The sequence below is a fragment of the Heliangelus exortis genome, chromosome 5, assembly GCF_036169615.1.
Source record: "Heliangelus exortis chromosome 5, bHelExo1.hap1, whole genome shotgun sequence".
Classification (NCBI taxonomy): Eukaryota; Metazoa; Chordata; class Aves; order Apodiformes; family Trochilidae; genus Heliangelus; species Heliangelus exortis.
The window spans coordinates 10,128,643-10,145,077 of NC_092426.1; the positions used below are offsets into that span (position 1 = coordinate 10,128,643).

At 43.9% G+C, this 16,435-nt stretch overlaps 1 protein-coding gene and 1 non-coding gene across 2 annotated transcripts; both read right to left on the reverse strand.

Annotated features, from left to right (window-relative positions):
* Nucleotides 1-1,224: 1,224 nt before the first annotated feature.
* On the reverse strand, nucleotides 1,225-9,039 carry EIF5 (eukaryotic translation initiation factor 5). The gene is made up of 12 exons (XM_071745486.1): nucleotides 8,827-9,039; nucleotides 8,464-8,656; nucleotides 6,081-6,360; nucleotides 5,746-5,827; nucleotides 5,362-5,534; nucleotides 4,924-5,035; nucleotides 4,085-4,224; nucleotides 3,486-3,644; nucleotides 3,123-3,284; nucleotides 2,705-2,869; nucleotides 2,302-2,436; nucleotides 1,225-1,622 (listed from the first exon to the last, which is right to left on the reverse strand). Exons 3-12 carry the CDS (start codon nucleotides 6,150-6,152, stop codon nucleotides 1,530-1,532), a joined length of 1,293 nt encoding a protein of 430 aa, XP_071601587.1. The 5' UTR covers nucleotides 6,153-6,360; nucleotides 8,464-8,656; nucleotides 8,827-9,039; the 3' UTR covers nucleotides 1,225-1,529.
* On the reverse strand, nucleotides 4,435-4,558 carry LOC139797215 (small nucleolar RNA SNORA28). The gene has a single exon (XR_011726354.1). It is a non-coding gene; the product is annotated as a small nucleolar RNA SNORA28 (small nucleolar RNA).
* Nucleotides 9,040-16,435: the final 7,396 nt, after the last annotated feature.

Genomic DNA, 16,435 nt, shown 5'->3' on the forward strand with positions numbered 1-16,435 from the left:
CTGGGATTTTGACACATCCCAACCTCTGCAGCCCTGCTTCCAGCCTGGCAGGCAACTGCCTGCAATGGTGTGCTCACAACTCTTACACAAGGGAGGCAGATGTGCCAGGAGGTACCTGCTGGAGAGGTCACATGGGGATTAGTAATTCGCTTCCCAGGTTCAGACAGTTTTAACACAGAGAACATAATTTCTTCAAAAGAAAAAGCCAGGAGTTAGTTCATAGTAAAATTAAAAATATGGTTTTGTGCTACTGCAAACATCCATGTAAAATAACACTTTCAAACACTCCATCTCTTCTCTCTCTCTTTCGAAGTGTTTGCCTCCACTGCTACTGCGCAGGGACAATTCCATGCCAGGACCACCTGCAACACAAGTTCATGGACATGCACCCCACTGTTCCGGAGAGGAAAACACAAAGTGGCCAAGAAACAAAAACTTTCCTTTCAAACAAGTTCTGCTAGCACTGATTGGGAAAAGCAACTCACTGTTCACTGGGAGGCTCTCAAAATTTTACACATCTCACATTGCTCTTTCCACTCAAGGTTTTACACAGCAAAAGTCTGAATGGCAACAAAAAGCCCTCCCCAAACCCTGCCAGTGACCCACCCGTGGGCCAAAAGCTGTTTCTCATCAGGTCCTCTTCCCTGGTTTAGATGGACTGGGCTTTTTTTGATGTTTCCAAAGGAACCCAGTACCTCAGTCAGCATTAAGGATCCACACAGCCCCCTTCCAGAGCTATGCAGGTCAGCCTCAGGAGCTCCTGAGCTCCAGGTGACAGATGCTGCCCTCGGTCCCCATCCCAAACCAGACTGCAGTCAGGTGCCAGCACGCAGCAGGGTGGTAGCCACAGCCAGTTGCAAGCTGCTGGTTTTCAATCTGTGGGCTGCAGTTTTTCCATCTCTAGTCAAAGCACTAAAACCTGTATTTGATAGAGCCACGAAGAACCTCAGAAACAAACTTGGGTAGTAAGCACCTGTTAAAAAGCCTGCAAAGATCAGAACACAGGCAGCTGCCTTCCTTTTCAGGACCTGCATCTTTACGTTGTAGTTTACACACCTGCTTCTTGACCAGGTTTCACATCTCCAGTCCTGCAACAGTCTCTAAGCCAAGGCTCAACTTTTTTTTCTCATTCAGCTTTCTGCAATTTTCTTTTAAACACTGAACATACCACAAGTTGTTTAAATACTTACTTGGAAAAAAGATAAGGTAATTCAGAGTCACAAATGAAGACTGACCAAACCCAAATCCTTTATTTTCACAACTGTATAAATGTGCTCCAAGTATGTGTCCAACACAAGTTAGAAAAACAAAACAGAACATGCCAGTTGCAAACCAGATCAGTTCACCGATGTGCTGACTCCTCGGTATTAGGCTTAGTTACACATGACCAGTCACAGTAAAAAGATACATTTTTGAGTACAAAGTAGCAGGATGTTAAGCCATTTCAGCTTGTTCACATACAAGTCAAACTTCTGGCAGAAAATGCAGGAAAGTTTGCATTATTATGCTGGAAGCTATGTTGCATCACTTTAAATGGCATCGATATCGATATCATCATCTTTATTGTTTGCAGGCTTCACAGTTTCAACTTTAGGTTCACTGGCAGTTGTAGAGTACACCACCTGTAGAGACAAAGACACTTAATACAACACCTACTGCTGTGATTATGCACTGAAGAAATTTTAACATCAAGATGTGAAACACCCACCCAGCTCAACAGCCCTCCTATCACCATGAAGTGCTGCACAGCATCTTCCAGTGCAAGGATTCATACTGCATAGGAAACCTCAGCTCAAAAGTCCTGAAACTATACTGCAACGTGTTTAGAAAGCAGGATCTCAATACACAGGAACATGAGTGAATACTATGTGAAGTACAAATCAAGTGAAAAAAAAAAAAAAAATTTACCAAGGTCTTAACTGTGATGAAAACACCCTTTGTTCTTTAATCAGCTTTGCTAACAAATACACACCCAGTAACTCTCCCAATACTGAAGCCTTTATGCACAATGCCTCAATCTTCCTTGGTATAAGCTACTACTGTGTAAGAAACTGTACTGTTCCACTATTACAGTCTTTGGCTATGCACCTGCACTGGTTACAAAAATAACATTGGGTTGGCAAGCGACCATGCATACCAAAAATGCTCTGGCAAAAACCTTTAGAAGCACAGTGTTCCCCAGTTCCCAACATACATGGCACTACTTGAATATTTTCTAGTGCACCATAGCAAAGCACAAGACTTAAGCATGGATGAACAGCACAGCCTGGGAGCTGTTTACAGTAAGTGAGCCTTTCCTACCTCTAGGTTTTCATCATCATCGTCTTCTTCATTACCGGAAGATTCTTCTTCAGCTTCCTTTAGCCATTTAATAAATGGTTCTGCTTTGACACGTATTTCTTTGGCAAGCTCCTTTGAAACATATTTCTTTGAGGCCTGAAAGACAGAAGTACACAACACTTTACTTCAATACTGAAGCACTTTAAATCAGATCATACTCAAATACATTAAGAGCCTTGTAACTCTCACTTCACTGCCTTCAATAGCCCATTTTTGAAAGGGAGGTTACTCCCTGACAATAACTTATCTGAATTAGTTATTTGAAGACATCTGCACAAGCCGTTATACCAGAACAGAGAAACCAGATGCAGCACACCACATTCAGGTACTTTAGTAGCACAGCATGTGAAGTACCACTCCTTACCTTTTCTGCCCAGCCAAGGATGACTTCTTCTTCCAGAAGATCTGCATCATACATTTCTTTCAAAATATGTGGTATTTTAGAAATAAGCTGAGACTGATACACGGCTACCACACACTCAAAGCCATGGAGAAGGTACCGCTGAGCTTTCTTGTTGTTGTGGCAGAACTAGAATTGTGATAAAAGCAAAAGCAGTTAACTTTTTTCTGCTGCCTCTGCTCTCAGTTCCATGAGAGCACAAAGTTTATAACAGCCCATAGGATCCCTTTCCTGCAGTTTTCCCAATATAAGTAGTGGTTTAAAGACAAAATCACAAGCCTTCTTTCCCACAGTACTAAGAAATTTTCAAACTGAGCCAAGTAGCTGCTGCAAAAAGCCAACCCAACAGCTGTTACACCGTGTGCAGAAGAAGACTGCTTACACGAAGGAAGTGACGCCTGTATTTCCTTATCTGTTCACGAATCTTCTCGTCGAAAAGGACTTCAGTGAGAACCAGAGGGCCCATAGCCTTTACATCCAGTCTCTCTGCTTCTGCTACAATGTCTTTGTCAGAAGTATCAATGACACCTTCTTCCTTCTTTTTCTACAGACAGGAAAAAAACAAATGTTTTACAGCTGCTGAGGTCTGTGTCAATGCTCTGTTGCACCACTTTCTTCCCCACCACTACTTGTGGAACCAGAACTTTGGCAGAAGCTCAAGCAGCTTGTGCTTCAGTGTCCTCACCAACATTTTATACACCTACAGTGGAGTTACCATTAAGCAGAAATATTCAGAAATATTCACCTTCACAAAATCAAACAGTATGTTGACTCTCTCCTCCACTGTTCTTTCCAGGTCTTCACTAAGTGTGAGGTTCTTTGCGTGGTCACTGATTTCATCCATTCTACGTCTCTGGGCTTCTTCTGTTGTGTCTTCACCCCAGTCATCATCGTCCTCCTCCTCCTGAATAACAAAAACAAACCAAGTTTCATAAAATGCTACTACAAGCTAAACGATAGGTGTTGTTTCTAGATACAGATTTGAGAGTGTTTTTCTGAACGGGTACTTTTGATTTTTCCTTAAAGAAAAGGTTACACTATGGTTTAGAAGTCAAAGATGATGGAGCAAAGGCAGATATAAGACAGAAGTAATGGGAACTAGACTTCAGTTTGTAACCACCTGTGGGGTTATTTCTGCTAGCAAGGAGCACACACCACTACTGAAAAGTTGATAAAGGTGCTACAGGTAAGACACAGGGATCCTTTTATTTCAGCAGCAAAATTCTGGATACTGTAAGAACTTCTGGTGCAATGCTGACTTGCAAGAAGTACCAGTGATTTACAAGTTTTAAATCAGAGCAAGACACCACAGATCCTCACCTCCTCACTTTGCCTTCTACTTACCACAACCTGTGGAGGAGTAATTTCCTCTGGTGGTGGGGGTGGAAGTGTCTCATTGCTGGACACAGAACCATTCTCTTTGTCCTTGCCTTTTCTGTTCTTCTTCTCCTTTTCTTTCTTTCCTGTACCAGTGTCACCACTTTCTGAAAGTGAATTTTTATGTTTTATTCTATGAACAACAGAAACCTCAAGTCCCTGCAATCCTGCACCTCTGCCACCCCAGTGGGTTTGGATGCTTTTATAAACAGCAAGTTATGTCCAGTGCTGGTCCCCAGATACATTCAGGGCAGAGGTACATCTGCTGGAGAAACCTCTGGTTCTGGTGGAAGTCTTGTTTCTTATAAAGGTGTAAGGTTGTCCAAGTCTATATAACAGGTGACCTCACAGGGCAGAGACCCCTGGAATAGGTTAGACTTTTCTATTCTAGCAAGCTTAAATTGCAGCAGGCAACTAAATGCTTACCACAGAGTGTTGCTTGCACAGAACAAATACATTACAGTTAGCATTTACTGCTTTCACTTCCTACTGTTGTACTTCACACTGACCTAAAGGCTTTAAAGCACAACGAGCAACTGGTGAGTAGCTCTGTCCTGCACAAGCAAATGCACATCTTTACAAATACGTCTACTTTGGAAGGATTACAGGATCACAACAGAAAATACTGCTCATACATGAACTACCATCACAGCTACTTCATCCTAACCCACCAACTTAGTCTAGGAGTATGCTAGAACCTTTTTTACATATTAATTAGATGCAAGCTATTTATTTTTCTACTTCATTAACAGCATCCACACTGTAGAAGTTCCCTTTATCTCCACCAAATAAGGGAACACACTTACCAGGTGGGTTTTTGAGAATGAACGTGCAGAGTTTATGGTTTGTGTCAAGCATGCCTCGATAGCCACAGGCTTTGCAAGAGTTACCTATAGTTTGTTTCTTAGGATTGACATGCTGCAAGAAAGAAAACCCTCCAGTTAACATACTGCTTACATAACAATGATGAATTGAAGCTTAAACCTGATGTTTTACATCATCACCTCCAAAGGCTTAAGACAGAGGTTTCAATACTGTCACCCCAGAGAAAATTTAGTAGCAATTTATCTCAGAAGTTTTGAACTGTTATAAACTTAAAGCCATCCCCAAAGGCAGGTGTTGTGTGCACACACATGCTCCACTTTCTCTTCACAGATATTCGGATCAGCTTTTAACTCTGCACCACTTCCATGGACATCTAATGAAGTGTTTCCATAGTGCTACCATTAACTCAGAGCACTCACCAGATCAGTTTCAGGATTCTCACACTCAGGACAGAGAACAAATTTTTTAATGAATCCATCCAACATGTCTTGCAGCTTATTCGCCTCATGAGATCCATTGACAATGTAACGGTCATTCTTAACATCAAACTGGGTCTGTGCTCCCAGCTCACAACCAAAAAATTTGGTAGGATCTGTAAAGAAATTGTAATAACCACCACTGCTCTCAGATCTTCACTGTAATTTTTAAACAGCAAGTAAATATGCGATTGGTTCTTTCTGTTCATTATTTCTCCCTGAGATAGTTGCATTTCTTTCTCACAACTCTTGAAAGAATGGTACTAACATTGCCACTTTAAATACAATAGCATTGAAAAAAATGCTGTGTCACTCTGGACTACTTACACGTTGGAGGCCGATTAAGCGCCTTTGCAACGTCAACCATGTTGACTATAACTGTCTTTATTCCATTTCCTTTGCCCTCCACCTGAAGAAAGAAAAAGCATTTTCAGATTGACTGCAACAGCCAAACCCAGTGTGCACTTCTCATTTCACTATTTCAAAGGTCTACTCTGAAGTGTGCCTTCTGAGGAAGAGCTAATGTGCACTCAGCCTGGACAGAATGGGACCTTGTTCTGTGCCTGGTTGAATGCTATGGTCACCTCACACCTCTCTTCCTCCTCTTTTAAGGAAAGTTGTGCAAAACACTACCAACTTACCACTAACGCTTAACAAGTTACCTTGGCAATCAGACGGGGCATTTTGTAGCGATAGAACTGATCTGACACACTGCGGTTGACGTTGACAGACATTTTGCCTTATTAGTAGCTTTATCAATAAGATGAAGAGATCTTTGATTGCAGTTTTTTGGTATCTTCTGTCTGGAGAAGACGGGATGACATAAACGACTGCAAGAGTTCTCGGTCTCTGACATGAAAAAATTTTCGCCACCGAGGCTGTAAGGTTCTTGCTTGTATGCTATGTTTCCCCAATACAGGTACCAGTGGCTGCGCAACAGCTCTGCAAATGTTAATAAACAGAAGGGGAAGTTTATCTTAATGTGCTCCAATCAGACTCTGATACAGATATGTAAGTGACTATATTTAGAGTGAAAAGAAAAAAATATTTATGCTTCAGCTTTCCAAAAATTGTGGAACTGAAAACAGTAACCCTTAACTGTACTGCTAAGTAACTTTTCCTCAACTACACTACAGAGCTTTCCACCCTCTTCTCCCTTACTACCCATAAAGAACCGAGCAGCTTAAGGCTATTTTCGATACAATTAACTTCTGGAGTGCTGCTCTCAGTAAGGAAGGGAAATGACCACTGCTTCATTTATTTTGGAGACCAATAGCTTTTGCACCAAAAGGGTCATGTACTATGTTTTCAAGCAGGACGGAGGAAAAAGATCTGAAAAACAGTTTCAAATTCCACATCGTGGCATGAATCTATCGCACAAACCAAATTCTGTCAGAAAGTCGAGAAATATCAGCTAGATAAAGCAGCAGCAATCTGCAGCCCAACATAATTTTTACATGGCTTACCAGTTTGTTGGATTCACAGGGAAAGAGATAAAAATTAGGTAATTCTCCCCTCTCACTTATGGATTCTCACAGCAGCTTCTGTTGAGTTTTGACTAAACAGTAAGCCCGGTAATGTCTGACCTAAGTTGCTTCACTGTAGAAAGCCCAGCAATGCAGGGGCACAGAGCAGTACAGCAGCTTTTCCAGTTGTTTCTTTTTCTTAGGGGAAGCTGGGGGGAGGGGGGGGGACAGGGGGGAGGAAGGGGAAGGAACATGCACCCTATTATTAAAGCTGCTTGAAGCAGTATTTACATATTTAAATTAACTTGTGTCTCTATAATCAGACCCAGGCGTATTTAAGCCACAACTGGTTGACTACACAGGCAGCCCTGACTACAGCATGGCTATTCTGACACGTCATCATGTAGTTATCATTAATGACAGAAGCGCTGACACATCAGAGTACCCTCCTTAGTGTTTATGTGTAAACGCATGTCTGATAGTGCCACATGGTCTGAGTCTCTCCGGTCACGTTTACAACTTCTTTACACAGGAAGCAAACAGGTTTTTACAACCCTTGTGTTGTACATTAGCTCAGATTCAGTTTTACCCTTCCTCAGCAAAAAGTATGCGGACCTCTTTTCAAGCGCAAGGTTGTTTTTTTTTCTTAAGATGTCTACGAAAAGCCACCATGTGACCTGACCCCGCGCCTGCAAATGCACTGAGGAAGCAGGTATCTCGGTGACAGAGCATGAGCTCCCAGAAAGCGTGCAGTTTCCCCTCCTTCCGGATTACCGCTTTTGTCTACTGTAGACTAAAGCTCCCTCTCCTGGTCCCTAGGACTCCTCATCCCAAGCACATCCCCCCCGCCCCCCATATACTATGCATAGAGGAAAAAGCGGGAAGGCAGACAAGACTCAGTGCTTCAAAGCACCGTTTGCCCGCCCCGCTCAGCCCTGGTGATGAGTCATAAATGCAGCAATTAAGCACTGAGTCAGCCCTAGAAAAGATGGGGGGGGAGAAGTCACCTCCAGCCACGCATGCGCTTCCAGCCGCGATGGGGGGGACGCTCCGTGCTGCCCCCTCCCCTCTCGTCACCCCCCCCCCCCCAGGGCTACCCCTCGGTGCAGCTCACTCCCCCCGCCCCTCCCCCGCCGGGTTTGTAACTGCGCCACAGCTCCCCCCGCCGCGCGCCCCCTCCCTGCTCCCCCCCCCCCCGCCCCAGCACGGGGAGGCGCGGCCCAGCCGCCGCCATCTTGTTTCGTCGCATGGCGGTGGTGGGGAAATTAAAAGAAAAAAAAAAGAAAAAAAAAAAACCCCAAACCAAACAACCCAAACCAATCACAAAACCAAGCCATATAAAAACAAACCCAGTAAACAGGTGCAACCGAAACGCCGGGGCTTTTGTTTGTCGTTACTCTTCGCCCTCCCAGACGCTTCGTTACACAAAACCTCCCCCCCCAGTATTCACCGTTGAGAGTCAACCCGACGCCCCACTCCCGCCTACGGCGCCCGCCCGGTCCTTTGACCTTTTCAGAACCCAAACCCTTCTCTCAATCTCGGCCGCACTCACACACCCTACGCCAATACTACTACTCACCGTTTTCGTCCAATAAAGACATAAACCCAACGCTGCTCGCCCCGGGCTGCGACGAAGCCGAGTATGCGAGGAGAACAGGGCCGTGGGGGCGCTTATATCCAGGCGGAGTGGGAGGCGGAGGCGGACGCCGCAGCCTCCGGGTCCCGGCGTCCTGGGGCGGGCGGTATCAGCAGGGACAGCAGTGCCAGACAATCTGGGGGCAAAACACAATCAGGAGCATCGTTAGCAGCAACACCTGTGAGAAGGGGGAGGAGGAGGAAGGGGGAGAAAAGGGAAGGGGGGAGGGAGAGGCGGCGGCAGGCGCGCAGCTCAGGCAGAAGGGGGCGGCTGACGGGACCCCGGCAATGGCTGCCCCGTACTCACCTCTAGAATGTTCTCGCTCTGACTGAACAACGCCAAAGCTGGGATCAATCAGCCAGCGGCGTGCCCCGCCCCCCGAGCCCCTCCATTGGCTTCCCTCTCGCCTTGGGGCGAAGCTATTGGCCGAGGGCTCGCCGTCCCGCTCACCTACTGGCGGCGGACGCTGTCAATCAAGACACAGCCAGCTTCTCCCCCCTCCCCTCTGCCCCCCTCCAGTGCCCCAAAGGACATCGCGTCTACAGCCGTGCAGTCTCGCGAGAGAGCGCGGGACAGGGAGCGGGGGGAGATGTGCGACCTGGCGGGGGCTGAGTCAGTGCGGGCGAGCGCGGCCCCGGGGTGGGGGTGTCCGGGTTTAGGTATCCCCCGGCTTCTCTTTCCTCACTGCTAGCTCTGCCGAGAGACCTTGGGCGCCCCGCAGCGGGGAGCGGCTCCTCCGCTTCCCCCTCAGGGCTACCCTCCCTCCCGGGGAGCCCGGCAGGACGCCCCAGCCCTCGCGGCCTAAACGGGCCCCTGCGTTCGGGCGGCCCCGTGCAGGCCGATGGCTCTGGGGCTTCGGGCAGGGCCCCAAGTCCTGCTCCTCCCTCGCTTTACAGGGACAAGGGCCGGGAGAGGCCGGAGGTGCCTTTCGCCCGGCCTGGGACTGTGGAGAGGCGTGGGGGGCCGCGCCTCGGGTGACAGCAAAGCCTGCAATGCTCTAGGAATGAAACCTTGGGTGGGTTGCGACTCCTAGTAGGCTGGGAATGACCAAATGTTTGACATCACAGTAGCTGTATTACAAATAATTTAGAGCAATTAGGTTGCTGAATAAGTTGTGCTTTTTCCTGTATAGCCTGCTTTCAGGGTTAAGGAAAGAGCCTATTCAGTGTTACAGAGACTCAGGATTTAGGTATCTCTGGATGGTTGGGTTACCTTAAAAAGGATGACACAAATTACTAAGTGCATATGCTCAATTCTTATTGTAGAATGTTTCCAGCCCTCCTTAGCTGAATTGGGACCCTGGATGAAATTGGTGTTTGGATTTGCATTCACTTAAAATGCAGGAAACTTCTGTTCTTTGGTGTACTCAAGTTCTTTCCTGTCTTCTTTCATCTTCACTTTTCCAGTACTGCAGTACTTAATCACTATTTTGACCATTTTAGAATGCAAAAAACATTCAAGTGGCAAAAAAATTGTTTGCACTTCATCGATTGAGTGATGAAGCCACTCTCTTACCCCTATAAATAGTTGCCAGCAGAACAAAACTCCTCAGTTTCTGTCACTGTATCTTACTGAACGATACTGAAAAGCTTCTCGATGGCTTTGTGGGTGTATGGAGGAAAAGAGGGAACCAAGATAAAACTAGTGGTGACATTATATAATGCCCTGTACTCTAAATCCCTTCCTGCCTGAAGTTGGGTTTGAAATGTAGGTTTCCCAGCTGACTTTGATAATGTGTTGATGTGGTCAGAGGGAGCACAGGTCCTGTTGAACCCTCAAGCTAACATTTTTGGTGCATTATACAAAAGAACTCCATTAAAATATGAAGGTGACCGATAAATGAGGTTTTTTTAGAAATCATAAAAGCTGAAGTATCATTATGAAGACTGCCAGTGATACATATTGACAAAACTCTTGTTTTCCCCAGCTGAAGCAGAGATAAATATGCACATCTTGGTGCATTCTAACAAGACCCTCCTAGGAGATGGCTGCCTCCCTAGCTATGTGTCCTTTTCAGCCTATGGAATAGCAAGTGTCTGTAGCCAGGACAGCACCCTATGAACATCATCATGTGAGGCTGTTTTGAAATTCACTATCTGCATTTGAGAAAGTTAATAATTCTTCAGAATGTGTTACATGTCTCCTTGAAAAATTCACAGCAACATTTTCTTAAAACATGAGAAAGAGGGTTAGGGTGAAATAAGGAAGCATCTCCAAAATATATGAGGCTTAGCAGCAACCATGAGTGGGAAAAAAAATCATAAAAATATGGGAGGCAAGAAAAGCACAGAAGGAACTCCTCTGATGTGAAAATATTTAGCATGTGTAACTTGCTAAGTGCTCCTGTTTGTGGCTTTAGTTCCATGCTACAATACCTATGAGGTTAATAAATTACAAGTATTAAAGCATACTGCTGCCAACAGCACTTTTGTAAGCAGCAAAAGGGAAGTCAGACCCTTGATTTGGTGCTATTTGACATAATGAATAACTCTTTAACAGTTATGATTAGTAGCACAAAGAAGGATTTTTAAATTTTATTTTATGGTATATAAATTGACATCATTAAGTTAATGAAGTACCTTTTAAGATAGTGTTCCTTCTGCAAAAAGCAGGTTCCATTAAGTCATGGTATTCTCAGAGATGATACAAAACAGTCTAAAATTGTGGATTACTATCTTCTTGCTACCTAATTGTTGATTTTTTTTTTTCTCACCAGAACAGTTAATTTTGAATATTCAATCTCAACTATTTTTACTGAATCTTCATACTTACAGTCTGTTCATTGTGGTATTTAACAGGTTGGGCAAGACAGATAAATATTTTCTCTCCTCCCACTTTAAAATGTCATGGTTTCATGAATCCTGAAGTTCAAAGCTCACACACATTCCTTGTGTGACCAAAATACAGACCACTTGTGTGCTTTGCACAGACCACTGGTAGAAACTGGGCAGGTTTTATGTATCCTTCAATGGTTAAGATACTCTAAATGGCATTAGTAAGTCAGATTTCAAAGAGGTTTCATGTCTGGGAATAGGAAATCTTTAGCTTAGGGTGTTTCCTTATCTCTGGAATGTTTTAGAGTTGTTCAGCCTTGAATAATTCAAGTTTGCTCTGTTTTTTTAGATGTTTTTATTAAAAATAACAGAGTCGACAAAGAGCCTGTGATAATGCAGCAAAATCAAAATTCTATCACAATAACTGAATATAAGTCTATATTTAAAATGTAAGTCTTCAAAAATGGGTGTTGTAATAATATGTGTTTATATTCTCTGACAGACAACGTGGTGTCTTGTCTGCAGTTCATTCTTCAGCAAGCTTGTCATCTATCAGTGATGTGGCTGACTATGAACATAACCCTATTTCAATACCACTTGGTAACCTTGGCATTGAAAAATGTTTTTTCTCTGCTGTAAGCTGCACATTTTATCTCCCAGTGGCAAGTTCAGAGCTGTTACTTTGCCCAGTGGGGGCAGGAACCCTCAGGAGCTGCGTAAGTGATTCCTTGTTGTGCCATCTTCGTGGCTTTGGCTGGAATTTCAGTAGTTCAGAAGATGGAAGGAGGGCCAAGGTTATGTATAGTTACACTGAGCCCTGAATAGAAATGGGCTTTCTACTTGCTACCTTGGCAATGTGTAGAGCAAGTTTAATTATTTACATGCCAAGTTTGAATATGCAGCCTTTAGGGAAGCGTTAGTCCAAAATCTGTTGGGATTGGCACTAGACACTGCTCAGAAGCAAGGGCAGAGGTTAATTCTGGTTTTCCTCTTCAGGAGCTCCACATTCAGTGCTGTCTGGCAGCTCAATGTTCATCATGGGGAGACTCACTTTGTGAAGTGCCTTTCATTCCATGCTCTGTAACGTTAGCATTCTTGTTAGCTTTTATTGTTCAGAAATCAGTAAACAGAGAACAAAAAAGGAGAGCAAGCATATGCTAGATACACATATAGCCATTATTAATGGTAGTTATTTTTCTTGCTTCTATTGCTATGCAGAAATGCTAAAATCTCCCAGCCAGTGCTTGGGTTCAGTGCCCTGAAAGAGCTCAGTGTTGGCTGACAGCATGAGGCAGGCTCTGCCCCAAATCTGTTGTTATCCTGAGGCTCCCTTCTGCCCTCCTGCTTTCTCAGCAAGAAGAAGCAACCAGCTTTCTCTGCAGAATATAAACTAGTGTTTGATAGCAGTAAATACTGAGGGAAAAGGATGCTTGTTCTATCCCAGGGTTTCCTATCAGGATGCAATGCAGACAACAACTTGAGGTTGGCTGGGCAGGGGGAGTTGTGCAAAGGGGATGCTGGGCCTGACTCTCCTCTTAGCTCTGCTCAGAATGAGACCTGTACACGGGGTCAGCTGCCTAGGCAGCATGTCCTGCCTGTGCCACCACAATATCCAACACCAAGGACATTCAGCATGGTGCATTAAACAGAGGAGGGGGTGGTTTCCCAAAGCATCATCAAATCTAGTGGGCAGATTGTCAGTTTGGCTTCCATGAGTAAGGCTAAGGTGGGTGTCCTGTCTACGTCTGGATGTAGGTTTGCTGGAACTCCCTTTCCAAAGTGATAGTTGTGATGTATCATTTCTTAGAACAACCAATACATCTGGAATAAGGAGCAAGCTTCCTGAACAACTGAGTAATACCTGTCTGTATGGGCTAAGAGAAAAGCTAAAGGCTGTTGTGTGCATCCCTGAATTTTTCAGCAGTGTGCCTTCAGCAGTGCATTAGGAAAGTGGGTGTTTGGACTCTTAGGCTGCATGTACTCAATGGCTGTTTGAGTTGTCCCACTGTTTACTAGGATACCATGGGTTTTCATTCTGGTATTTAATTTTTAACAGGAACAGGTTGATTTGCTGTGCATGTTTTTTTTTTTTTCTGTGTTGGTGATTTTTCAAACCTTTACCTTTGACTGGTTCTTTGTGGGAGCAGTCTGTTGGGGATTTTACAGGCAGTAGTTTAGATGAAAGGGCAAAATAAAACATCCTTCTAAGCAAATAAAACCAGGCTGTCTGTGCTTAAAGAGGCAAATAAGCAAAGGCAAACACAGAAATGAAGAGTAGAGCTCGGGTGTAAATTCAACCAGCAGGTGAATTCAGCACAGCACATTTTGGAGGTCTGTGAAAGAAGGATGTCCCTGGCTTGGAGAGGTGTCTTTTCTCTGTGAGTCTCAGCAGGAAGTGTTGTTGGTAGGAGCTGGAGAAGCCAGGTTTCCTCAGTTTATCCAGTTAGCAGTTTGTGCGGGTTGGCTGTGGGCCACAGCTCCCAATCACAAGCATTATCCAGAAGTTGCATGCTTGTGGTTGGCAAATCTTCCTGCTACATATTTATGGTTGCTGAAAGAAGTGGCTGTAGAAGATAGGGAGTCCCTGGGGAATATAACTTCCAGCTGAGAACGTGCTGTCAGAGCTGCTTGCCTGATCATTATGCCCATTAGCAATCTCTGCATTTACATTCCCCTGCTTCTTGTCATAGCCAGGCTTCAGACATCAAAATCCATGTGCTTGCACATGAAGTTAAATCTCTCTTCCAGTATTTTCAACAATTTACACTTTCATTTCCATTTCACTAGAGAAATTGCTCAGGTCCTCTGCAGCTGTCACGGGCTTTGCCAACATCTTCACATGCACATCCTTTACCATCCTTTTCCAGGCCTCTGATGGCCTGCAGCCAGTGCTGTGATTCTCAGCATTGATAACCTAGCAGATGTTAACTCTAAATAGTAAAAAAAAGTAATGAGTTCTTTGAATTCTATGTTGGCTTTCTGCTTTTGCAAAGAGGAAGATCTGTTAGCCCCTGGTTTTGAGAACCATTCTTCAGAACCTCCTCCCAGTCTGGGGAGACCTTGGTGAGCTTAAGTGCTCCCCAAGCCCTTCTCCCAAGGGCAGAAACGTGGCTGCTGAGCTAGTTATGGGTCTGACCTAGAGGGGTCTGCACTGCTGATTCCAGCTTGTTTTGCTGTTCTGTTCTGCACACTTGATCATAGAGGAGTTTCTTTGCTTTAAAATACTATGAGGGCATTGCTGCAAGAGCTGGGAATTAGAGACAGTTCTGAGGCCCAGCTAGGGATTATGCTCGTGCTTCTGCTGGCAGATGTAGTAGAGGAGACAATGTCCCTGATGCTTGTGCTGCAAGCAAAGGAAAAGTGTTTTGAAGGCACAGGAAAATTTCAGATTCTCCAGAACAAAACCTTTGTTGCTGCTTGGTTGGGAAGGCAGAGCTGTGTATTTGGAAACAAAACTGCTAGACATATAGCAGGAAAAGTTTTGTCTCCAAATTCTGATTTTGTGTCACAGAGTTGCCTGTCTTGCAACACTGCATGTACTTTGCAGAGTGCTGTAGTTTTTGTAGTGGAAAATACCAAATATGTAGGTTGTAATTCAGAACTTACTGCTTGCTTGGTATGTTTTGCCTTGATCTTGAGTAGAGTTGGTGTAGGCTGCTTAATAAAAATGCAGGGACTACCTTTTGTAATGAAGAACATTATACGTGCCTGTGATGCAGTGCCAAAGTCTTTGAATGCTCTGGTGGCTTGCAGCTCAAATGTTTAGATTACTAAAGTAAATAATTTTCCAAAGTAGAAAAAAAAAAAAAAAAGAGAAAAGAAAAAGAAAAAAAAAAGGAGTGGTGTTTAAAATAAGAAAACAGAGGCAGGAACTGTTCTATGGTTTGCACGTGCCAAGTGTTACGTATGCTTAGGACTACATGTGCTTATTGCTATTACAGAGACTGAGAACAACCTTAAAATAGGAAATAATAAATATGGTTTCAAGTCAGTCTGGTTTTGGCTTGTGAGGATTATGTGATGGCAAATGAAAGCTGACCTGAAGAACAAATAATGCCTCTAGCCATGCCTCATGTGACTGAATAACATTATTTGAATTACTGAGTAGGTTCAGGAGCAGGTAGATTGGGCTGAAGAGACAGGCAGGTGCACACACACAGCTACACATACTATGATCACATACATCTTCCTTGTTTAAGAAATGAGCCTAAGAATACTCTTTAAGGAACAGATCTTGTCCACATTGATTTTTTTTGAGCTTTTTACTTGATGCAGTGTTAAGAAGCAAGCTTTCTTGAAACAGGCATTTTTGTGAGCTTAAAGGATTTAAAATAAATGCTACAACATGATTTGTAGCTATCACACCTATCTAGGAGTGTGAATTAGATCAGGTGGTGGCTGTGAACATTTTGGAACTGTAACTCTTCAGAACTTGATTTTAGGATTTCAAAATGATCATGTGCATGTGAGTGTGATCACTGGTAGAAAGCATTATTCAGCCCTTGGGAGTCTAACTTATCCTTATTTCACTAGTGTCTTTAAAATACCTTTTCTTGAAGTTGAGCCTTTTTTGCCCAAGTAATTTTAAGCACAGTAGAATTTTTGCTTCAGTGTCTGATGTCGTCATGGGGTATCTGAATAAGGTGTAACTTGTGGTTGTGCAGTTCTCCATGGGTTTTGTATCTGATAGGTCTTCTTTGCCCTAAAGAACATGAAGTAGGACTTCTGAAAGTTGCTCAGAACCATTCCACTTTATGAAAAAAAAAGATACTCAGGAAGCATACTCTGTCTGCTTTCAGTGTTGTTTTGCTGCACCTCACCCACAGTTTGTTGGTAATCATGCTCATAAATGATTTACTGTTCCCTTTCTATCATGTTACTTTTTTGTTGTCTCCAGCAGGCAAAAAGCTTTCAAAGGGTTCTTTAGAGTTTAATGTATTGTTTGTCCTAGATATTGGGCATGACTTATTCAGAAATGTGTAATAAATACACAGCTTCTCTCATTTCTGATTGTTTGCACAGTTGACAGATTAATGGGTGACTAGGTGATGGATGAATTCTCTGCTCTGATGAAGTTAGGGAGTGTGTGTGGGTGCAGGTGGCACCTCAAAGGTCATGTGTAAATGCTTGTGAGTTCATTC

What these genes read in the sequence shown, in the direction of transcription:
- EIF5 (XM_071745486.1), bottom strand. Translation starts at nt 6,152, where the DNA reads ATGTCTGTCAACGTCAACCGCAGTGTGTCAGATCAGTTCTATCGCTAC. An exon ending in CATTCTCAAAAACCCACCTG is followed by an intron (nt 4,225 to 4,923) that starts GTAAGTGTGTTC and finishes ATTCACTTTCAG; the next exon opens with AAAGTGGTGACACTGGTACA. An exon ending in ATGATGATGAAAACCTAGAG is followed by an intron (nt 1,623 to 2,301) that starts GTAGGAAAGGCT and finishes TTGTCTCTACAG; the next exon opens with GTGGTGTACTCTACAACTGC.